Here is a 20,375-nt window from a genome sequence, read left to right on the forward strand (position 1 = left end):
CTCCTTAATAGTCTGGACTAGAGTATGACGCTGTATTAGAACCACAAGTGTTCTGACTCCCAGAGGTTTCCAACTAACTAAAACAGGGTTAATCACTTGTTTTTCTCATTTATTTTCCCCCATGCTTCATTGCGGGATGGTTTCACTCATCAGAGATTACTTTGAAAGGGTCAAGGTTTGTGAGGAGTGTGGAGGAGGAAGGACAATAAGAGACTCGCAGCCGTCTTGTATTTTTTCCTGCTGCGGGACGCTCCCAGCAGCCCATCTGTTCTGACAGGAAGTGCAGAGCAGGCCGTGCTGACGTCAATCAGGCTGAAGAACCAGTGCAGCAGGAACCAATACCCCGCCTTCCTCCTCCCTTTCTCTCTTTCTTTCTCTCTGCAGGTGCTTTCCCTCCTTCTTCTCTACCTGACCTACATGAATCTCTCTACATGGTTCTCACCCTCCTTCTCTCCTTTTGCCCGTCAGTGCATGGGAATTTTTGTATTGTTATCGAGTCACAATTTCCAGATAATGAACTCAAGATTACAAGGTTTCTATTTGCACATGTACAAATGCTCAGAGATAACACTGTTTTACTGGCAGAGTAAACATCTATAACTGTATTCCCGTTGAAAAGCTCATATTAAGCGATGACAAACATACCCAAAGCCCCTGTGTGCTGATAAGAATATATGACACATGATGATCACACACAGGCTCCAAACACACACATGCACACATAGGACAAATGCATTAATGGAGCGGTGTCAGAGTGAGGGGACTCCCATGGTTAGGCGCCATGAGCAGTTGAGGGTTTGGTGCCTTGCTCAAGGACACCTAGGCAGCTACTAGTCCGCAATCTGTAATTGGTCCTATCAGGACTTGAACCGCTGACACTACGACTCCTAAACCAAGTCCCTTTAGATGCTGTTTTTGTCGCCCCCAATTAAGAATTAAAGGGGCCTATTATGCTTTTTGTTTTCCATTTCCTGTAGTATGTTATAGGTAATATGTAGATGGTCTGCAAAGGCTCCAGAGGGAGTTGTGAAAATACACAGCCGGAAAAGATCTGCTACTTCCTTACAGAGCCCCTCCTCCAACACACACGAACGTGCACACGACCAATGAGGGCACGAGATAAGTTTGTGCACAGATGGAAGGCTGACAGGCATGTAGGCCATCCAGTTATTTTAGCCGGGCCGGCTCAAATGATTGGTCGTGCTTTTTACAGTACTACGGCTTCCACAGATGACATTTATTTATGGATTTTTTGTCAAAGCACTTAAGATATTCATTGCTATCGGGATGTTAAGAGCATTCCATGGAATATAACAAAAAGTGTATCTCGAGCCGGTTTCTCAAACTTACCTACCCTACCTTTAATGATACAGCAACAACACATTCTGTTGTATCATTGTTTGTTTTCTCCCTTATGTACGTTATTATGTCTGGTATGTAAATGTGTAATATGTGGTTGTTGGTGTTTTGAGTATAAAAAAAATTGAAACTTGCTGAATACGGTTTTTCATCTTTTTTGGCATTTAGTTAACAACTGTGCAGATTGTAGCCATATGCAATTCAAATCTCACAGTTTTGTATCCTTAACTTGACATTTGACACAGAATTGGATTGCATTTGCTTCTAGCAGGCTTATGATGAGACTCACCTGACAAACAGACTTTGGCAAAAGAAGGCTGATTTGCTGCTGGAGACCTCCTGCAACCAGAGAAAAAGATCAGGAGCCATGACATGAAAAAATGGCCGCATAATTATAATTTTTTTTTATCAGAGTGTGATTTGGTTGAAGCAGCAGTCATTGTTGCCTTTGAACAAACACAAAACAGATTCTGCGTCGGTTCTCAGAATTGGACGTAGGACAGATTTTCTACCATGTGATATTGTCATGGCTGATTCCGTTTTGGCTCACTGTGACCTCTGCTTACCTGTTTCTTTTTCTGAGGTCGTACTGACTCTCTGTCCACCTCTGGCTGACTGCCTGACGCAACTGCAGCCACTGACCTGCTTCAGTGATCAGAGGGAGCCTTCATGCACTCAAATGAGAGGAGGTTGCCCTCTTGTTTTAACCAAAAAGTAATTAAAATGTGACTCTATGCTGCTGCACACCAGCCTTCACATTTAAAAATCCCTCCTGATGTCTGAATCTAACATTTATTTGAGTTCTTCCTTCTTGACATAATAGCACTACAAATGTTTTTGGTGCATTGGCGCCCCCAAGTGTGGCGATTGGCATCTTTAAATGTACATGTTCCTGAAAGCTAAAATCCAACTTCAGACTTTTAACAAAATCCTTCCTTGCCAGGAATTTCAGCTCACATAATACAGAAAAAACAGATACAGCAGATACTTTGAATGAAATGTGATAACTTACTTATTGGATACACATTGTACATTTGTCAAGGTGGTGAAGTTGTTCCTGACAGTCCGGAGGCTTGCCAAAACCTAAAAATCAAAAATGGGAAAAAGTGATGAAAAGAACAGCACACATGGCTAAGGTGGATGAAAGTATGATGAATATCAACATGAAAAGTAAAAAGGAATATAGAAATATTTGAAGATTGCAATTTTACACTCAAAGGTGGCTTGAAAATAGTTTACTAAATTATTATTTCTCTTGAAAACACTCGCTAAGTATTTTAGTTTTCATTGAAATACAGCTGATTATTTAGAGCAGGGGTCTCCAACACGTCGATCGCGAGCTACCGGTAGCTCGCAAGCCCTTAATAAGTAGCTCGCCAAGCAAATCCAAAATGTAAAAAAGGAAATGTAATTAAAAGAATCTACCCTATGCATAAACGAAACCTCAATCATAGCGAACTCTATCTACTTACTACAACTCTATCTATCTATCATCCCTCCTCCCCCCACCCCCCACAATGAATATCGACCAATCACGTTCTTGCTTCATAAGGAGCAATAAGCTCACCGCTTCATAAGGAGTGTGACCGTGATTTTCCTTCTGGCAGAATCTACACAACACATCAGCCCCATTGAACAGCCTAGTCATGCCAGCCTATACAGCACATGAGGGGCAGAGTTTTACTCTGTGTGTGTTGCAACTTGCATATATATTTATTGCACTTGATGCACACACACGCATGGCGTAATTTCCACTGGGGACAGGGGGGACATATCCCCCCCACTTTTCGAAATCCCGTTTGTGTCCCCCCACTTTACAAATATGTTTATTATTTTTATTTTAACGCAAGCCGTCATCGCCACGGAGGAGCACACAGCCTCTGTGAGCGAGCGAGACAGAGGGAGAGAGCGAGAGCACACCTTTATCTATTTAATATAGTTGTAAAAAATAAAGTAAGAAATCATTCCAATGTGTATAGGACAGTAAAAAAAACAAAAAACAGTTTAAAAGGGGAGTGATTAGTAAAATATGCATAAATGAAAAGAAAGAATGCTAACTAGGTAACATAAGATAAGAATAAACAAGTTTAAATGATTTGTTATTGGTTGTGATCATATTCTAAAGATGTTTGGATTATTGAAAAGTATACAGCTCCCTTTCATCTGAGTGTTGAGAGCTGTATCCATCAATTCATGTTGTGCTCAAAGTGCACCAGATTGATGCATTTCACTTCAACATTTAAAAAAACATCTTCCCAGGGGTGCATGCCCCCGGACCCCCCTAGAGGAGGTGAGGTCCCCCCTAGAGGAGGTGAGGTCCCCCCTACAGGATGTGAGGTCCACAAATAAAGCAGGTTAAAATAATTAAATTGCATACTTTTTCTTTTAGTAAACACTGAAAACGGGTCCCACAGACCCAAACAGCACACAAAGGTTAAAGGTCAGCATATCATAATGTTAAAATGTGCTAAATATATACACTGCAAAAAAGAGGAGTAAAAGTAGCTCACGACTTTATTTTTTGAAAATAGCTCTCATCCTAAAAAGGTTTGGAGACCCCTGATTTAGAGTGATTGGCTAATTGTTGTGACTAAGCCATTTCAAATGATTAGTTAGAGTGCCGTGTCTGCAGCTCTCAATGATGAATGGAACTCATCCATCAGACCCGTAACAGCACAAATGACTTCTTTACCCTTAGGAATGACTCTGCTCTAAATGTAACAAGGTAAAACACTGCACCTTATGAACAGCTGCAGTATTTAACTATTATATTCAAAGTTTCAATGATCATGTGACAATAATGACTGTTTGAGCTTATTACAAGTATCAAAGCAGTTCTAGACAGGAACAATGAAACTACAGTTTAGGTTGTTTAATGTGAGATACGACAGGCAAAATATACTTTTTGAATGAACTTTTTGAATGTGGATCTTCTTTGAGACTAATGGAAAGATAAACATCTAAAATATCATTCATGTGTTTATTTAACTAAAGTTTTCTATTCTTTTCTGTAGATTTCTCCTAAATGGACCAAAAGTAAGCATTAAATAATGTGCAATAACATTTCAGAAAATGTGTAACAAAAAAACGTGTCTTAATGTTAGTAATCAACTAGGGCAAGTTGATGGGGTTAGGTATTTTATGTTACCCTTTTTACCTGTAGTCTCTTGGAATACATAATACATTATATCGATCTTAAATAGTTAAAAGGTAGTCTTTTTCTGAAGGTTTTACAGAGGGCGTTGTTCCTATATCATGATCAAAGCCTGATTTATATCACATGATATGACCAGGTATATTATTTTTCTCTCTGTAAGATTCTGACTCTAAAATGTCAACAAAATAAAGTTTCCTGTTGAAATCAAACAGTTTAATCCTTTTACCCCATTTAGTGTCTTGGAAGATGTATGGAAAGATTTAACATGTCATGCATAGACTTATTTATATACTATTATATTCCTAAAAACATGACAATAGTGTTTTTGAATAAATGGCTGGTCACAGTATTTGTTGATTTATAGAAAGATACAAAGGGATTTGCTAAACTAGGTTTCGCACTGACATCTATTAGATACAAATGTCTCGGACTATTCACTAAATAAAAATATTGTAAAAGAAATTCCATGTCTACTGAAGTCCACTAGGGGGCAGAGAGGTTACTTAGGGCAAGTTATGGCGCATTTCCACTACAGCGCGGAGCGCGGTTGAAGCGTGCCGTGCCGTGCACGGCCCGTTTGTGGTTGCGTTTCCACTAGGCGTAGTACCGGCTAGCGGGTACTATTTCACAGTTTTTCTGGCCCCATAAAATCGAGGTTCTTTCCGGGCCAACAACCAGGCTGAGTCGGGCTGAGTTTGCTAAACTAGAGAGAGAATCGCTGGCAAGGGGGCTACAACTACAACAAGATGAACATATTTGACCGTGATTTAATTGTAATACACGTTTCAAAATGATGCCGAAGTAACAACATACTGATACCGGTTAGTAAAAACCATGAATTAATGCTTTGTCAAGTCTGCAGAAAAACCTTTTAAAATGCGTGTTTTCTAAATGGAGATTGGCTAAGCTAACAGTATATGCTCCGACCGTCCACACTCACAACAACGGCCTATACAGACATAAATAACCAGCGACTGTATTCACCATGACACAGGCAGTCTGTGGTTTGTACTTGTTTAACTTTTGTCTAGTTTCTGAACAGATATGAGGAGCTGTGAGCTTTAGTGCTAACAGCTAACGGCTGATGTTGGTTTTCTGGGGTTCTCATTGAAGATGACGTCACGGCTCCGCCTACACTGCGTTACTATAGTTACAGCCCCAGCTAGGGCTGTGCGATTATGGCAAAAATCATAATCACGATTATTTGGGTCAATAATTGATATCACGATTATTAAATACGATTTATTGAACTTTAAAACAAATACAAATAATAATTTGAACAGTATCTTTTTAAACTGTTGATTACCCTGAACGTATAATTCAACTAAAAAACCAATACAAAAATAAATAAAATAAATGATACATTTAAATAAATAATATCAAAATAATAAATACCAATAAACAAGATCAACAAATATTTTGGAGCGCACTTCCCCAAGCTACTAAACATATATAAATATGATAAATACAAATAAATGAGACCAAAATGAATTAGATCAAATATGTTTGCACTGTCACAACCTAGCAAAGCAAAATAATTGTTTTTTTCGATTATGTTGTTTTCGTAATTGTGGCAGGCCAAAATCGTAATTGCGATTAAAATACGATTAATTGCACAGCCCTAGCCCCAGCTACTAAACTGTAATGGAAACGCAGCATAAAGTGAGCCAGTCCTAACAAGGCCTAACAAGGCCTAACTATACCGTACTAAGCCGAGCGAGGCCCTGCAATGGAAATGCGCCATTAGTTTCTCCATTACCACGGTGCTTGTGTTTGCCAAAACAAGCTACTGAGCAAACATAATTAAAATGACTTTGATGCTTTTTTTCAACAGATTAATAAATAATCAGCTCTTACCTGAGCAAATGGGGTTACAATCAAGTCTTCTCCGTGCCTGAAATGTGATGGGAAAAACAATTAAAGTCTGACTGCAGTTGAACAGAGGGAATATTAAAACAGCAGTCTTACTCAATGATCGTTTCTACTCACAGTTCTCCAACAATGGAAGAGTTTCGAGACAAGGACTTGGGCGACAGGTCGTAGTCGCTGTCGGAGCGGTACAGGAAGGACTCTCGCCGCTGGCCGTGGCATGCCTGGTTGGGGTGGAGAACCAGCCCGGAGCCCGGGGACGCCTGGGGGTCTGAGGGGCTGCAGCACAATGACGGACCATTCTCACCTTCAAAACTAAGATAAGAAATAGGAAAAAGTTAAATAAGTACAGTTTGTATTTACATTTTTATTTTATGTATTTTTCAGGGTCAGTTTGCTAGTTTTAGTTGTTATATATTTAGTTCAGTTTTAAAATGTTTTGTTTTTATTTATTTACATACAACAACCATTATTTCATACAATGACATGTCATTTAGCGGACGCTTTTATCGAATGCAACTGAAATACATTATAATACTGCAGACATGCCTACGGGAGCAATAGGGATTAAGTATCATGCCTGAAGAGGTCGTCTTGATCAGATCAAACATTTTGATCTCCTTCAATCGTTCGAGACCTAAATGTATGTGTAAAAAAAATATATATATAAATGAAATAGAATAACCTGTTTTAAAACTAATTGTGTAACAAATTGTAGCATAGCGCCATCTCCTGGACTTTTGTAGTACAATTTCAGTCAATCGAGATTCATGGTGTCTCTTTTAATCTGTAGTCAATTTTTACAGGTAAAGCAATCAACATAAATCTATTTTTTTGTATTGCCGTTAGTGATTTTAACCAGGTAATAAAGTTTCAATTAAGTTTCTTGTTTTAATTGAGATCCAGCTCATTACCACTGCTCATTTTCATTAACATTAAAAACCCTGGTCTGATCCATCATCGATCATCTGCATTCTCAAATCATCATCATGCACTTCCTTAAAAAAGCTGCCTCTACCGTAAGTTCCGGCTTGACCAACGTGTTCACAAATCCCATCTGGGAAAGTGCTGGTTGCATAAACCCTAAAATGATTACTCACCCGTCCGTCCATGGCCTAAAACCAAACTATTGTGCTCATTAAATAAGTATGCTTTGCTGCTCCGTGTGAGTGGGGCTGTCTGTCTTTACTGTCTATGACGGATCCACTCATCCCCACTCAGGAGCAACAGGCCAGTAAACAGAGGGATTAACTCCTTATGGTATGACGTCAGGATATTTATATGATTTTTTTCATATTGACAGTCCACCCTTTGAAATTGAACTGTTGTATTGTCTATCTACTTGCAGAGGGAGTTTACATAGTAAGTATAGTTTAATCTAATCTTTAGTTTTTCCCTTTTCTTAACCCTGAACAAGTTGAACATATTGTTCTCACACTACCTCACGGCATTACAAATGTAATTTAAAATTGGTATAGTATTTTGATTAATCACAATTTTATGTGTTGCACTTCCTATGGACTGGAAGGACGAACATTTCTAATAAATAAAGTTGGATTAATTGTTTTGAATAAATCAAATAACAATAAGTCTACTAATGGACCATATAATCAAATAGTTTAAAGTGTAAGATAATGTTCAATGCTTGTCCCAGACCTTTAAAAAATAATACCCAATAGAAAAAAGGCAATTATAGAAACAAAAGAGAAAAGGACTGTGGAAGAAGTCCCAACATTGAACTTATCAAGATGGGAAAAAAGGCTCAGAGCAAAAGCAAACCAACAAGCAGCAGAATTTATACAAAATCTGCATTTTCATTTTTTTTTAAACACTACACAAAAATCCAAAGTCAATCTACCAATCATGTTTTCCTGCAGTATCACCCCCACAGACGGATGTAATACGTAGGAGGAGAGGAGGAGCTGATAGGCCACCAGATGATCAGGTCGGCTGGATCGGAGTTTAGAGTGAAAGGTCAGAGTATCACTGCGCCGCAGGAACAACAAATGCCGCAAATGATGAGACACTCTCGCTAATTCCCAAGGTTAATATAAGACATTTGATTTATGTAGCCCAGTTGCCGTAAAAAAGTGTCTGCAAAAAAATCCCATTTCATAGCTTTCATAAATACTCTGTTATCTAAAATCCATCTTGTAATGCAAGGACTGATCCAAAGGTCGCTTCACCATTTGCCCCACATTTAGCCGCCCATCCCCCATTCTGTTATTGCTGCAGCATGTGGGATTAACCAGGCACCGACCCAGAGAGACGCTCTCCGTCCCACACCTCTGCCAGAGAAACCCAGATTAATGGGGAATGTGCAAACTCCCAACTGATTACGCACAGACACAGCGACCAACGTCATCATAATCCCATTTTCATTCAATACTCATCCAGCAGAATGCTTCACCTACAGGGATCTGGGCTCGTAATCTGCCATAAGCAGGAAACCACAGTATGTCCATGACGCATCATTTGTGTCGATGCTGATCCTAGATATGGGAAAGTAGGGCCGTAAATAATTATTATTTTCATTAGAGATTCATCTGCAGATTACTTTCTAGATTCATTGATTGGTGTAGGAAATTGTTTCCCAATGACTCAACCCAAAGATATTCAGTTTAATATGATATAAACCAAAAAAGACACTTCTTTTAATTGAGTGGCTGACCACAGCATTTTTCTCTAATTTTATCATGAGGAATTCATTTTTTGCTCCTTTTTAGGAGCAATTTATTTTGCCAATGTGCTGTAAACGTTTGAATTTCACTTGGCAATTTATCAATGATGTAATCATTCTGAAAACCCTACTGTAGACACATATAGAAAGAAAAACAAAGATAGGACGGCTCATGATAGTCAAGGAGACATTCTAAATCTTTTGCTGTATGGTATTGGGAAAAATGTCCATCCCAGTTTCTCAAAGTCAAAATCTTAAAACAGAATCTCTCCATATTTGAGTTGCTGAAAACAATATTTTGTTGCCATTTTAAATGTTTTGAAATAGTTTTCGATAGTTCTTCTGCCAATCAACGAATACATTGGTCGACTAATCTACTGTAAAGCTCAAAGCATCACAATTAATAGTAATACAGCTCCCTTTTCCTCCATTTTGGTATCAGTCAGTTGAGCCAATATGCTGTTAAAGTTTGGATTTCATTTGGCAATCGATCAATGATGCAATCATTCTGAAACATCTGCAGTAGGCATGCACACACACACACACACACACACACACACACACACACACACACACACACACACACACACACACACCACACACACACACACACACACACACACACACACACACACACACACACACACACACACACACACACACACACACACACACACACACACACACACACACACACACCACACACACACACACACACAACCAACACACACACCACACACACACCACACACACACACACAGGAATAACAGAGGCTTGGCAGCCGCTGACGGGAAGATCTGGGCTGAAACACTCACAGTTGCTCTGTTTATCTGACCGTCTGTCCTTTTCCCCTCTATATTAAACCAGATTAGTAAAGCCTTCCTCATCCACTCCCGCCCACTCCCTTGGCTACTTATGATGACCTATAAAAGCACATGTGGTATAGATCATTTATTCTACTGCACAGTATTTAATTTCTCATTCAGTTTCCTTTTAATTCACATGGTTTACTTATTCCTGCATTTTACTTGCACCATTTTTTATTGTATATTTTACTTCCTTATTTATTTAAGTCTTAAGTATATTGTAAGTTGCACTTTTGGAGGAGACTGGGACTTTAGATTTGAATTGCTTTGGAGGATAGGCCAATAAAAGCCTTTGCATCTTTGACTCTTGAATATGCAAAAGTTAAAAAGGGAAAGGGGAGGATAAAAGTGGTTTGCTGATTTTCAATAGTTTCTCAACTTAGAAAATGTGTGCATACGGTGTAATATTAATCATCACTAAGCAGTATTGATTTTTACCGGGGGATATTATCATCTGTGTTTGCACTGCTTATAGTTTTCAGGTCACATCGCATCTACTTAAAATCACAATCTAAGCAAAAATAGACAATTGCTAGAAACTGGTTGACCTTCCTCTAATAAGAATGAAACAGCATTATCAGAAACACAGAGTACAGTGGGACAACTCATTCCTTATGTAGGTAAAGGATCAGGGCTGAGATGTCAGAAGAGGCTGTTAGTAGGGTAGAGGTGTGTTGGACAAGGTTCCCAAGGCAATCGCCAAAAACATTTTGAGAGAGATGCGAAATCCTCCTGGTAGAAAAGCCTTGCTTCAAGTGTTAAAGATTTGTGTGGATAATGAAGAAAAACTAAACATATTAATTGAATCATCATGAAACTTGCTTATTCATTTGTTTTTTGGAGGATTACTTTTCTGAAATTGAATGTTTACATTTGCAAAATAAATATGATTCATTTTGGATGCTCGCCATGAAGCACGATGTCGCTGTAAGTCCACTGGACACGGTCCGATCGTCCCCCAATCTTCACTTGTATATCACCGGTCCATGCCTCAACAGCTCTACGCCAAATCTGAGATCTCACCATATGCCGTTTCCATGGAAACGCATCCCTCGCCATAAAAGACGATGTCGCTATAACTCCTATGAAAATGTTCAAAAAGTGCTAAAACTTCACATGTGTGCTAACAGTCCAGCCGTGAAGACATCTACGGGACAGTTTTGAGATTTCTTCAAATGCCGTTGGCATGGCGACAGATCATTCACCATCAAGATAGTTCAAAGGTTTGCAGTACAAATATTCTGCTGCTTTTCCAAGCCTTTTTCCTCTCTTTTCTTCTCTCGTCACACATTCAAGCCCCCAGTGTTCATGTATCATTTCAATCTAAATTCTTCACTTTCTTCTTACACATTACTTTTCAGCATAAAGCATTCCCACTAGCAATTTCTTCAGGAATTGCATTCTCTAGTTGGATATGTTTTTCTTTACCTCCAATAATCTGAGAATACTGTAAACAATCATTAAAAAATACAATTATCGCTGAATTAGCCTCTCTGTAAAATTGGATCCAAAGAAGTACTAAATACTCAACTAAATACTCATTAGCCTTGAAAAGAAAGTTGAGGAATACATTTCTGCTCTTCTCAGCTTGTTCTTTTCAATGTTTTCACAATAACAACATTTCATGGTGAAATCATTTCATCGTCTTTCACACATTTCAACACAAAGAAGAGTGGGACAGCATTTGCCAGGAAAGCAGCACAATATTCTGGGTAAGAGGTTAAGAATTTGTTGTAAGGCATTACATAATCTACTATACATCTGTTCACCTGTTGCTTTCCCTAAGGTCTCTCACACAATGTTTTGAATGATTCTCCTTAATAAATAAAGCTCTACTGGAATCTAACTCACACTCAAGCTGAAACACTTGAATGGCCCTATCAATATCAGATTTGTATTTTGTGCCTCTACTGTGACATGTCTCCAGGCTTTAATGTTCAAAAAGGTCGTTCTTTTCTCATACTGCCTGCATTATGCATAATCAGTCTTTTCACTTTTTGTCATTGAAGTTTATTTCAAGCCAATAAAAGTTCACGTTTACTGAAGTAAAGAAATGTTTGCAGGACAGTAATTCTACACGGTGGTATTCTACTTTTACTAAAGTATTGAGTACTCGCACCACTGCAAATAACCATGCACCTGCTGTAGAGCCCTTTAAAAAAAAGAAAATAAATAAATAGTTAGAGTTGGCAAACAAAGCCAAACAGAGTCAAGTCTGATCTTTCTTTTTAAACGATCACAAAAAACTCACCAGGTGTTCGCTACAGTGAAGCGCCTGTATCGAGGGAGACGTTTGTTTACCACCTGCTTGCGAAAGCATCTCGGTGAGTTATGTGGTGAGAGTTTAGGGTCAGGATTACCAGTGACGGCACCGCACAAATCTGCCTGGTCCAACCTGAGCTCATTGTGTACTCCACTGGCTTCCATTCTGCTTTACAACAAGTCTGATGCAAGAACAGTTTTTCTGGTGTTTAAAAGCTACCGCGCTACAAAGAAAATGTTGAAATCCCACTGTAATCAGATCCTTTCCTCACTGGTATGACACTAATAAAGAACGGAGAGTTGTAAGTTAAACATGTGGCAAAACAGATCAGTTATAACAAAAGTATTTCCTTCCCTGAGATCGATTTCACAAAACTGTGCTATCAAACTTTCACTCTTATACTTGTGAAAATACTTGTTAGGTTTATGATTACTTTGATTGGTAGATATCTTTTGAAAGCCCCTCCCTCTTGCCTGAAATGTTTATATTACGTAAATCCAAAACAACATCTTTAAAAATGTGTGTTGGCTCATCAATAGCAGCTGGAAAACAACACTAGAAGTCATGGAGAGTCCACAGTGACGTGCGGTAAACAGAGCAAAACTCTTGACCTTTTATCCAGATACATGCAACTGATGCTTTTAAAAAGTCAGTAGAGCAGAGTATGAGAGGAAAAGAGATGAAAGCAACTGGCAGTACATCTCTGAAGCGAGGCTGTAATCATGGGTAAAATAGCTTGGTGAGTCATAGAGGTTCAAAGAAAAAGGATGGATATGGCAAATTGCCATTCAATATAGTAAAGTAGTACCCATCATAAAAAGTCCCTTTTATGAATATTGGATGCATTGCATGGAACAGAAGCCCATTGTGTTCGGCCTCCGAGATCTACACAACAATAACACTGTATTCAAGTTAATGGTCCAATTATAGTGTACCACATGATGAAATTAGCATTTGTGTTGTTCTTCTGGGCACAGGGTTCCAGCTATGACTGGAAGAAACAACAAAAAGGTGATGAAAACACTGTGGTGAACCAAACATTTAAATATAAAATATCCCAGCAAACATTGCTGTTCATTTTGCAAATAATCCAATGTTAAATATTTGTTTTAGAACTACAAAAAAACTAAAGCAAATAACCTTTAAATATAAACACTCACTGGCCACTTTATTAGGTACACCTGTTCAACTGCTTGTTAATGCAAAAATCGAATCAGCCAATCACAAGGCAGCAACTCAATGCATTTAGGCATGTAGACATGGGCTGCGTTTCACTTCGGTTAAATAGATTCCTTGCGTCCCTCACTTGCGTCGTTTCCCTGCGACTAGTTCCTCCCACCAGGGAAGCATGGAGAGACGCAAGGAAACCACGAGAAGCAGGGAAATGAGTTTTAAGAGCAATGGGACGTCCTTTCCTCCGGAGCGTCACGTGAAGCGACGTCCGTTTGTGATGACGCTGCACAGCTGTTCGTCTGACAGCAGCCAGATCAGTGCATGCGCTGCATCGTCAAATCAGTGAGAGATACACAGTAAGGGGGCGGGGCGAGTGTATGAGGATTTCACCGGAGGATGGTCTGGTAGTTCCTCGATTATCGCTCCTCCGTTATCACTCCTCGATCCTCCGGCAAAAATAAGGCCACTGGGACGGTACTCAAGATGGCGCAGACAAATCAACTTCCGGTGATACCGAGCCTGAGGAGCGAGGAAATGAAAAATAACCCAAGTGAGACGCACCCCATATCACCGGAAGTTGATTTGTCTGCGCCATCTTGAGTAGCGTCCCAGTGGCCTTATTTTTGCCGGAGGATCGAGGATCGAGGAGTGATAACGGAGGAGCGATAATCGAGGAACTACCAGACCATCCTCCGGTGAAATCCTCAGACACTCGCCCCGCCCCCTTACTGTGTATCGCTCACTGATTGGACGATGCAGCGCATGCAATGATCTGATGCTTCTTGACATGAGAGCAGTTTACCAGCGGAGTGAAGAAAACACATGAAACTCACGGGACTCACTCCTCAGTGTATACTGTGTTTTGTTTCAATTAATGCATAATTTAGTTACAAATATGTGATATATCTGAACAACAAAGTGGTCAAAAATCATTTTATTCATTTATTGGAAACATTTTCATGATCGCTTTTTTTCGTTTTACATTTTCATTTATTGTCATTTCCATTCAGTCAGTCATTAAGTGCTATTTAAAATGTTAATTTGCTACATATCCACACAAACAAACTAAGTGTGCAATCCAATGAATGTTAATCTAACTGGGTTTTGATAGATAACATATATGTTTCTTCTCTCAATTATTTTATTTCTATTGTGCACTCTAATCAATATTAATCCAACTAATGTTCGTTTATACATTTTAAGAATGGCGTTTATCTTTTTTGAGAATCAGTTCTTATTTTATTTTATTTATTTGGGTTTACAACAGATGATACAAATGTTTATGTCAGTAAATGTGTACTAACAGAGGCGGTTTGTGAAAATTACGGGGACAGAGCTGGCTGCTGTCAGACGATCAGCTGTGCGGAGTCATCACAAACGGACGTCGCTTCACGTGACGCTCGGGAGGAAAGGACGTCCCATTAGGGCTGCTCGATTATGGCAAAAATCATTATCTCGATTATTTGGGTCAATAATTGATATCACGATTATTAAAAACGATTATCCATTTACTTTGAAAACATCAATTTATTGGAGAAAAAAATGTGAACAGTATGTTTTTAACAGTTGATTACCCTGAACTTTAAGTATAATTCAACTGAAAAACCAATAAAAAAAATAATAATATAAAATAATAATTAAAAAATAATCGTTTTATTTCGATTACGTTGTTTTCGTAATCGTTTAATTGAGCAGCCCTACGTCCCATTGCTCTTAAAACTCATTTCCCTGCTTCTCGTGGTTTCCTTGCGTCTCTCCATGCTTCCCTGGTGGGAGGGACTAAACGCAGGGAAACGACGCAAGTGAGGGACGCAAGGATTTAATTTAACCAAAGTGAGATGCAGCCATGGTCTACAGGTTGTTGAAAGACACTGTTCGGCTAATATTGAACTGTTGATGGTGAAATGCAGACCCTTCTACCTGCCCAGGGAGTTCAGTGCAGTGTTTATTTTGACTGTCTACATCCCGCCACAAGCGGACTCCACAACTGCACTGGGGTTACTGCATGACGTCATCAACAAACACGAGACCGCACACCCGGACGCTGTGTTTACTGTGGCCGGAGATTTCAACCATCGCAACCTCAAAAGTGTCCTCCCAAAATACCACCAGCACGTGAGCTTTCTGACGAGGGAGAATAATACTCTCGACCACGTCTACAGCAACGTAAGAGGAGCCTACAAGGCTGTGCCCCGGCCACACTTCGGACAGTCCGACCACATTTCAGCGTTCCTCTATCCAGCGTACAGACAACGCCTCAAGCAAGCCCCTCCAGTGAGTAAAACTGTTAAAGTGTGGACTGAAGAAACTGAACTGGTGCTTCAGGACTGCTTTGAGGGTACAAACTGGGATGTGTTTAAAACTGCTGCTCTGAGGGATGACTCTACTGTGGACTTAGAGGAATACGCTTCTAGTGTAACTGGCTACATCAGCATATGTGTAGAAAACATTGTGCCCACAAAACGCTGCAGGACATATCCTAATCAGAAACCCTGGATTAACTGTGAAGTTCGGTCCATGCTACGTGCTCGCTCCACTGCATTTGCCTCAGGCAACGCTGAGGACTACAAGTAGGCCAGATATGACCTGCGTAGATCCATCAGAGAGGCCAAGAGGTAGTACAGACTGAAGCTGGAGGGATTCTACTCCACTGCAGATTCCCGATGCATGTGGCAAGGCCTGCAACACATCACAGACTACCAGCAGAGAAGCGGGGGGGGTCACAACCAGCCAACCCACACTGCCAGATGAGTTAAATGAGTTCTATGCCCGCTTTCAGGCCCTCAACACCAACCAACCGAGAGGGATTGTGACCACAGAGCGCACACAGGACTCACCACTCACTGTGACATCAGCAGAGGTGCGTACGGTTCTGAGGAGAACAAACTAGAGATGTCCCGATCCGATCACGTGATCGGGGATCGGAGCCGATCACGTGATTTTCAAAAGATCGGAATTGGGAGAAAAAAATCGGGGATCGGGATTTTTTTTTTTTTTTTTTCTTCTTTTTTTTTAATACATTTTTTTAATGTTACAAAACAAAAATGACCATGTTCACGTCTTAAAGTCATCCTGAGGCCTTAGTTTTGGTTTAAAATTACACAACATCATGTATGTGTTGCTTCTTTTGGGCTTGTTTTCATAGACCTGGTTGCTTATTTCTCTCAAATCTGGCAACAGAGTGGGCAGGGCGCAGTGTCTAATAGTAGCAGTAAGCTAACAAGAGGCTACGTTCAGCTGGTGCCTCGGGAGTCGGGACAGAGAAAATGTCAGGAGTTTGGAAGTATTATAAAATTGAAAGCGAAGGCAGTGTAACAGCCAGATGCAATGTTTGCAAGGCGGAGGTTCCGCGTGGTGGAAAGAACAGAGCTACGTTCAACGTTCATTGCATAAAGATCGGATCGGGAAAAATCGGTATCGGCAGATTGTCAAAATCAAATGATCGGAATCGGATCGGGAGCAAAAAAAGGTGATCGGGACATCCCTAGAACAAACCCACGGAAGGCACCCGGCCCAGACAACATCTCCGGGCGTGCCCTCAGGGTCTGCTCATCAGAGCTGGCTGATGTGCTTGCTGACATTTCTAACCTGTCACTAGCACAAGCTTTTGTGCCCACCTGCTTCAAGACAACCACCATAGTGCCCCTCCGAAAGAAAAACACTGTGACCTGCCTGAATGACTATCGTCCTGTTGCACTCACCCCAATAGTGATGAAGTGTTTTGAGAAGATAGTCATGACCCACATCAGGAAGAACATTCCAGACACCTTGGACCCTCTGCAGTTTGCGTACTGTCAGAACCGGTCTACTGACGACGCAATCAACACCATCATCCACACCACCCTCACACACTTAGAGGGCAAGGATACATATGCAAGACTCCTCTTCATTGACTACAGCTCAGCCTTTAACACGGTCATCCCACACAAACTCTCTGCTAAGCTCCTCACTCTCGGACTGACACCTGCTCTCTGTAACTGGGTGCTGAACTTTCTGTCAGACAGACCCCAGTCAGTCAGAGTTGGCAACCGCACGTCAGGCACTAAAACTGTAAGCACAGGGACCCCCCAGGGCTGCATGCTGAGTCCCCTGCTGTACACCCTCTTCACACACGACTGTGTGGCCTCCCAGAGCAACACCTGTATCGTCAAGTTCGCAGATGATACGACTGTCATTGGACTGATCACCGGTGGGGCTGAGGCAGCGTACAGAAGAGCGGTGGCGGACCTGGTGACCTGGTGTCAGCACAATAATCTCTCCCTGAATGCAGACAAGACCAAGGAGATGATTATTGATCCACGGAGGAAGAGGGTGCAGCACACACCACTGTACATGGGTGAGACAGAGGTGGACAGGGTGAAAACCTTTAAATTCCACGGAACCCACATCAGCGAGGATCTCACCTGGTCTCACAATGCACAACAGAACATTACAAAATCCCAGCAGCGACTGTACTTCCTAAGGAGGCTGAGAAAATGAGGCATGCCATCCAAAATACTCAGCAACTTCTACAGATGTACAGTTGAGAGCGTCCTTACCAGCTCCATTACAGTCTGGTATGGAAACTGCACTGCTCAGGACAGGAAGGCACTCCAGCGTGTGATAAAAACTGCACATTACATCTCAGGAGCAGCCTTCCCCTCACTTCAGGACATTTACACCACCAGGGTCACCAGGAGAGCACACAACATCATCAGGGACAGTACACACCCCCAGCACAGACTCTTTACTCTCCTGCCATCAGGCAGGCGCTACACCGATTGAACTGTGAGTGCTACACAGACACACTGACACTCACCATTTGCACTACCTACTTTAACAATGCAGAGTGCACTTGTTGTCTGCCGTGCAATATTTTATACACTGTGAACCATGTGCAATACAACTATTTATATACTATTTAAATATCTTTTAAACTGCTGCTACTTATGTGCCCTTTTATGCTGCTGTTGCCGTGTGCCAAACTTATTTGTTTTTTTCTAAATATTTATTTATTTTTATATTCCTGTATTTTACTTGGACTAGCAAAGTAAGATTTTAAATTGTACGGTGTAACTGTCTGTTTACTGTGCATATGACAATAAATATCTTGAATCTCTCTTGAATCTTGAATGGTCGAGACGACCTGGTGAAGTTCAAACAGCATCAGAAAGGGGAAGAAGAGATTTAAGTGACTTTGAACGTGGCATGGTTGTTGGTGCCAGACGGACTGGTCTCAGTATTTCCGAATAGAGAATGTTCCAAAAAAGGGAAAATATCCAGTGAGCGGCAGTTCTCTGGGTAATAATGCCTTGTTGATGCCAGAGTTCAGAGGAGAATGGCCAGACTGGTTCAAGATGATAGAAAGGCAACAGTTACTCAAATAACCACTAGTTACAACCAAGGTGTGCAGAAGACCATCTGAGCGCACAACACGTGGAACCTGAAGCAGATGGGCTACAGCAGCAGAAGACCACACATGCCTTGTATCAACAGTTCAGGCTGGTGGTGGTGGTGTAATGGTGTGTGGGATATTTTTATTGGCATACTTTGGGCCCATTAGTACCAATTGAGCATTGTTTAAACGCTACAGCCTACCTGAGTATTGTTGCTGACCATGTCCATCCCTTTATGACCACATTGTACGCATCTTCTGATGGCTACTTCCAGCAGGATAACGCTCCATGTCACAATGCTCAAATTATCCTCCAGTCACCTGGGGCCTCATTTAAAAACGTGGCGTATGCTCAAAAGATGGCATACGCCAATTTCTAAGCAATCTCTGCGATTTATAAAAAACAAACATGAAGGGAAAATGTGCGGTCCTCCACGGACACTCTGACCCATCCGTACACGGTACGCACAAAAACAGGAGAGACGAGAAACTGCGACACCGCTGGCAGAAGGAAGAATGGAGAGAAATATGTGGAAATAATACCATAAATAAAATGTTACCTCATTTATCATATATGAAGAATTAATTTGCAAACATTGATTAAAGCCAATCTTAAAATGATTAAACAAACGCCTGTTTGAGACTCCTCAGTGCACACAAAAACATAACTTGGAGAAATAAATATATACGGATATGTTATTGAAAACCACCTCGAATATGTTGTCTTAATGTTATGACATGTATTCTCATAAATGATGCGGTAAGTAGAAGGACAGAATTACGTCTAAACTGAGGCCGTTTTGCATTTCTATAGGTTGTATAGATACGAGCATGGTTTTATATACTGTCATGTTTAATCATGTTTTATGCCGTTTGCCAAGACTTGATAAGTCGCTCATAAAACACAGGAGGTATGGAAACTAAGAACACCATATGTGGTAAATTGTACAGCTGATATAACACAACACATTAGTTGTATTTCCTTTAACTGGTGGATAGAGTTGCTGCGGGGGGGTTGAGATGCACAGGCTGCAGTGGAGACGCTGCACAGAGCTGATTGACAGCTGGAACACAAACCACCAAATACAACAAGATAATTCAGATCCAGTCGTCATGACTCCACTCCGGAGGGATTCCCCGATCATTTCTTACAGTTTCTCATCAAGGGGGTGTCTCCTGTCCCCGGTACAAACACACTGTCTGAGGAAAGTTATGTGTATTTTGTCATTAACTTTTTTCGGACCACTTATTTATTAATTTTGGTGACGATCCGACCTCCATGCTGCTACTCTGGTTCAAACTGCATCCACCAAACAATGTGATTTGTCTCCACCTCCCCAAAAGAACCAAAATCGGACACGTTGTGAAATGTATTTTTTAGCTATTCTGTCGTCATTTCCTGCGATCTTCTTCATGCAGTCAGTCAAAATGAATATTAATACGGGGCGTATCTTTGACTATTTAAAGGCAAACATGGGCGTTACGTGAAGCCCGCAAAAGCTGCGCCGCATTTCGAGTTGATTGTGATTTATAAAGGGAAACCGACGTAGGACGTGCGTGTTTTATAAATCGGAAAATGTTTGTGCGTATTTACTTGCCTTGTCCTACGTACGCCACCTTCCCACATGAATGCA

At 40.7% G+C, this 20,375-nt stretch overlaps 1 protein-coding gene across 2 annotated transcripts in view; it reads right to left on the bottom strand.

Annotated features, from left to right (window-relative positions):
* LOC117488561 (cAMP-specific 3',5'-cyclic phosphodiesterase 4B-like) overlaps positions 1 to 20,375 on the bottom strand; it is an 82,089-nt gene that overhangs the window by 31,273 nt on the left and 30,441 nt on the right. For both annotated transcript variants that reach the window (XM_034137552.1, XM_034137551.1), the window contains 4 exons: positions 6,506 to 6,700; positions 6,374 to 6,410; positions 2,372 to 2,442; positions 1,649 to 1,698 (listed from right to left, as the gene is read on the bottom strand). In XM_034137552.1, the coding sequence (XP_033993443.1) occupies positions 1,649 to 1,698; positions 2,372 to 2,442; positions 6,374 to 6,410; positions 6,506 to 6,700 (353 nt within the window). The remainder of the gene's footprint in view (positions 1 to 1,648; positions 1,699 to 2,371; positions 2,443 to 6,373; positions 6,411 to 6,505; positions 6,701 to 20,375) is intronic.

Source organism: Trematomus bernacchii, unplaced genomic scaffold (assembly GCF_902827165.1).
Source record: "Trematomus bernacchii unplaced genomic scaffold, fTreBer1.1, whole genome shotgun sequence".
NCBI classification, from domain to species: domain Eukaryota; kingdom Metazoa; phylum Chordata; class Actinopteri; order Perciformes; family Nototheniidae; genus Trematomus; species Trematomus bernacchii.